Genomic DNA, 2053 nt, shown 5'->3' with positions numbered 1-2053 from the left:
GCAATGTGGCCAGCGTACTGGTCAAAGTTGATGGGCTTGGGGTCGTTGTAGCCAGGAAGCGACGTGATCTTGTGCTCTGGCTTGGTGGTGAACATGCTGCCGCCATTGACGAAGGCTGCCGCAGCCAACGCACCTCCGACCACACTCGTCCACATGGTGGAATTCGAAAATGATGCTAGGCCGCCTTTCGTGATATGAATTGTAGTAATCCTAATCCAAAATAGTGCCATACTACAATCCAACCATGATGGGGACGGTGGTGAGCCAAATTCACCGTGGCATCGACCAAACGTTCGTGTGGCACTCGCTTGGATACAGCAACAACTCAGGATTGGAGATCGACGGCCGCCGCACCCGGCGGGTCCGCTTCATGCGTCGACCCCGAAACCCGCCTGCCTTGCACTTGGATGGCTACACTAGCACCACCTACTGCACCACAACGACACGAGGTTTCACCACGCAAGCGGATATCGCCACAACTGCTGCACGTGGCTTCCATCCAAACGTTTGCGGCGACGCCATGGTGCCGAAAAGACGCACCAACATATTCCTCGGACCATTGCCGTCCGTCGCTCCCTTGATCCGTCCGTGAAATCACCGACCGCGCCGTTGTTGGCTGTGAAAGAGGCGGGTCACGCCTGTGCAGGGCCTCGCAATGTCCATGCAAGATCGAACGGTACAGCACAGCCCAAACCATGCAGATGCACTTGAACATTTCATCCCCCCTTTCAACGACTGGCGCACACCGACATCCCACACGCCGTCTGCATAGTCTCCAATGGTGGCACCTGTACTTGCCTTGTATTCGAGCCCACTTGCACGCGGGCGATAGATGGTAAGGCGATGCTGCCGCCGTGGGCCGCTGGCTGGCTCCTCCAACCGTGGGTTCTGTTTTGTGCATCCTGGCTTTCCTCCGTGCCATGGAGCCGCGGCATCGCCGTCAACCCAAATTGTCAGGAGCACATCAATTGTTTAGCAAATTGTAGCTGACGCCCTTTACGAGCTGGCCGCGATCGGCTTGGTCTCCAATTCGGTGTATTGACTAAACTGGTTGACGTACAAGCGCCAGCCCAAGAGCGCCAGGGCCACGATACCAACGAGACTGCCAACCACCCACCACACGTAGCCGTCGGCAGGGGCCATGGAAGAATCGGCACCACTCAAATACTCGAGCGCGTCCTTCGGGTACGTGAATGTTGCGCATTGGTGGTCGCCGTACACAAAGCACTCAAACATGTACAACGCGTGCAGCGGGCGCGTGGCAGGGACCATGTGGCCAGCACCCTTGATGGTCATGAACGTCAGGTTTGTGTATCGGGTCGAGTACCCCGCCAGTTGCTTGTCGGGGCCGAACCAGCTCTGCCACTTTTCCCGCACGGTCAAGTTGAGCCCTTGCGTCGTGAGCCATCGCTCTGTCCCGAGAAAGTTGACGTTCGAGTCGGCATCCCCACTGTAGATGAGCCCCTTCAACCCGGCTTGGAGAATCGTCGAGTACTTTGGCAAGGCAGACGCACTGCGCGTGTAGTGCGTCGACACGTTGTCCGAACAATCGGACCACTCGGTATGTACAGCGACGTGAATCGCATCTTGCACGGCGGCGAGCTGCAGATACGCCACAGTGTACATGTCTTGGCAAGGGCCCACCTACGCCAGTCGTCGTCCCATGGTACACACGCACGTGATGTGCGCCTTTAGAAAAGCCTACCACACCGCGATGGGTGAGCGGTCGAATGGACTTGTCGAGGAGAGTGTGCGCTTGCTTGTTCTGGAGCTTGCACACGTCGCCAAAGATGTAGTACTGGTTGAGGTCGCCCGCGTTTTCCCATTCCGAGCTCGCAATGCTTTCCTCCAACGTCGCCAGGCATTCAGGAGTACAGACACCGCCGCCTTTACGTGTTCCATGAGCATGACATCGGGAGATCGAGACAAGAACCGACCGTAAACGCAGTTGGCGACGCCCTTGTCGCCGCACACTTGCCGCCCGCGGTTGTACAGCTCGATCGAGATCAACCCGTGCGAGTAAAAGTAGTCCATGTATGCCGACGCTACAGCT

At 57.4% G+C, this 2053-nt stretch overlaps 1 protein-coding gene across 1 annotated transcript; it reads right to left on the bottom strand.

Annotated features, from left to right (window-relative positions):
- Positions 1-956: 956 nt before the first annotated feature.
- On the bottom strand, positions 957-2052 carry H310_13608 (hypothetical protein). Its single transcript, XM_008881161.1, has 3 exons — positions 1938-2052; positions 1706-1887; positions 957-1644 (listed from the first exon to the last, which is right to left on the bottom strand). Exons 1-3 carry the CDS (start codon positions 2032-2034, stop codon positions 997-999), a joined length of 927 nt encoding a protein of 308 aa, XP_008879383.1. The 5' UTR covers positions 2035-2052; the 3' UTR covers positions 957-996.
- Between the last annotated feature and the right edge of the window lies 1 nt (position 2053).

The sequence above is a fragment of the Aphanomyces invadans genome, assembly GCF_000520115.1.
Source record: "Aphanomyces invadans strain NJM9701 unplaced genomic scaffold supercont1.54, whole genome shotgun sequence".
In the NCBI taxonomy this organism is placed as follows: domain Eukaryota; phylum Oomycota; class Saprolegniomycetes; order Saprolegniales; family Verrucalvaceae; genus Aphanomyces; species Aphanomyces invadans.
The sequence above is the reverse complement of the archived record's forward strand: the minus strand, read 5'-3'. Positions and strand labels throughout refer to the sequence as shown.

Bases quoted from the DNA above. Each gene is read 5' to 3' on its own strand.
- H310_13608 (XM_008881161.1), bottom strand. From the start codon at position 2,034: ATGGACTACTTTTACTCGCACGGGTTGATCTCGATCGAGCTGTACAAC. The intron at 1,888-1,937 runs GTCGGTTCTTGT...GAACACGTAAAG, and splicing joins CGTCGCCAACTGCGTTTACG to GCGGCGGTGTCTGTACTCCT. The intron at 1,645-1,705 runs GTAGGCTTTTCT...CGACTGGCGTAG, and splicing joins CGCTCACCCATCGCGGTGTG to GTGGGCCCTTGCCAAGACAT.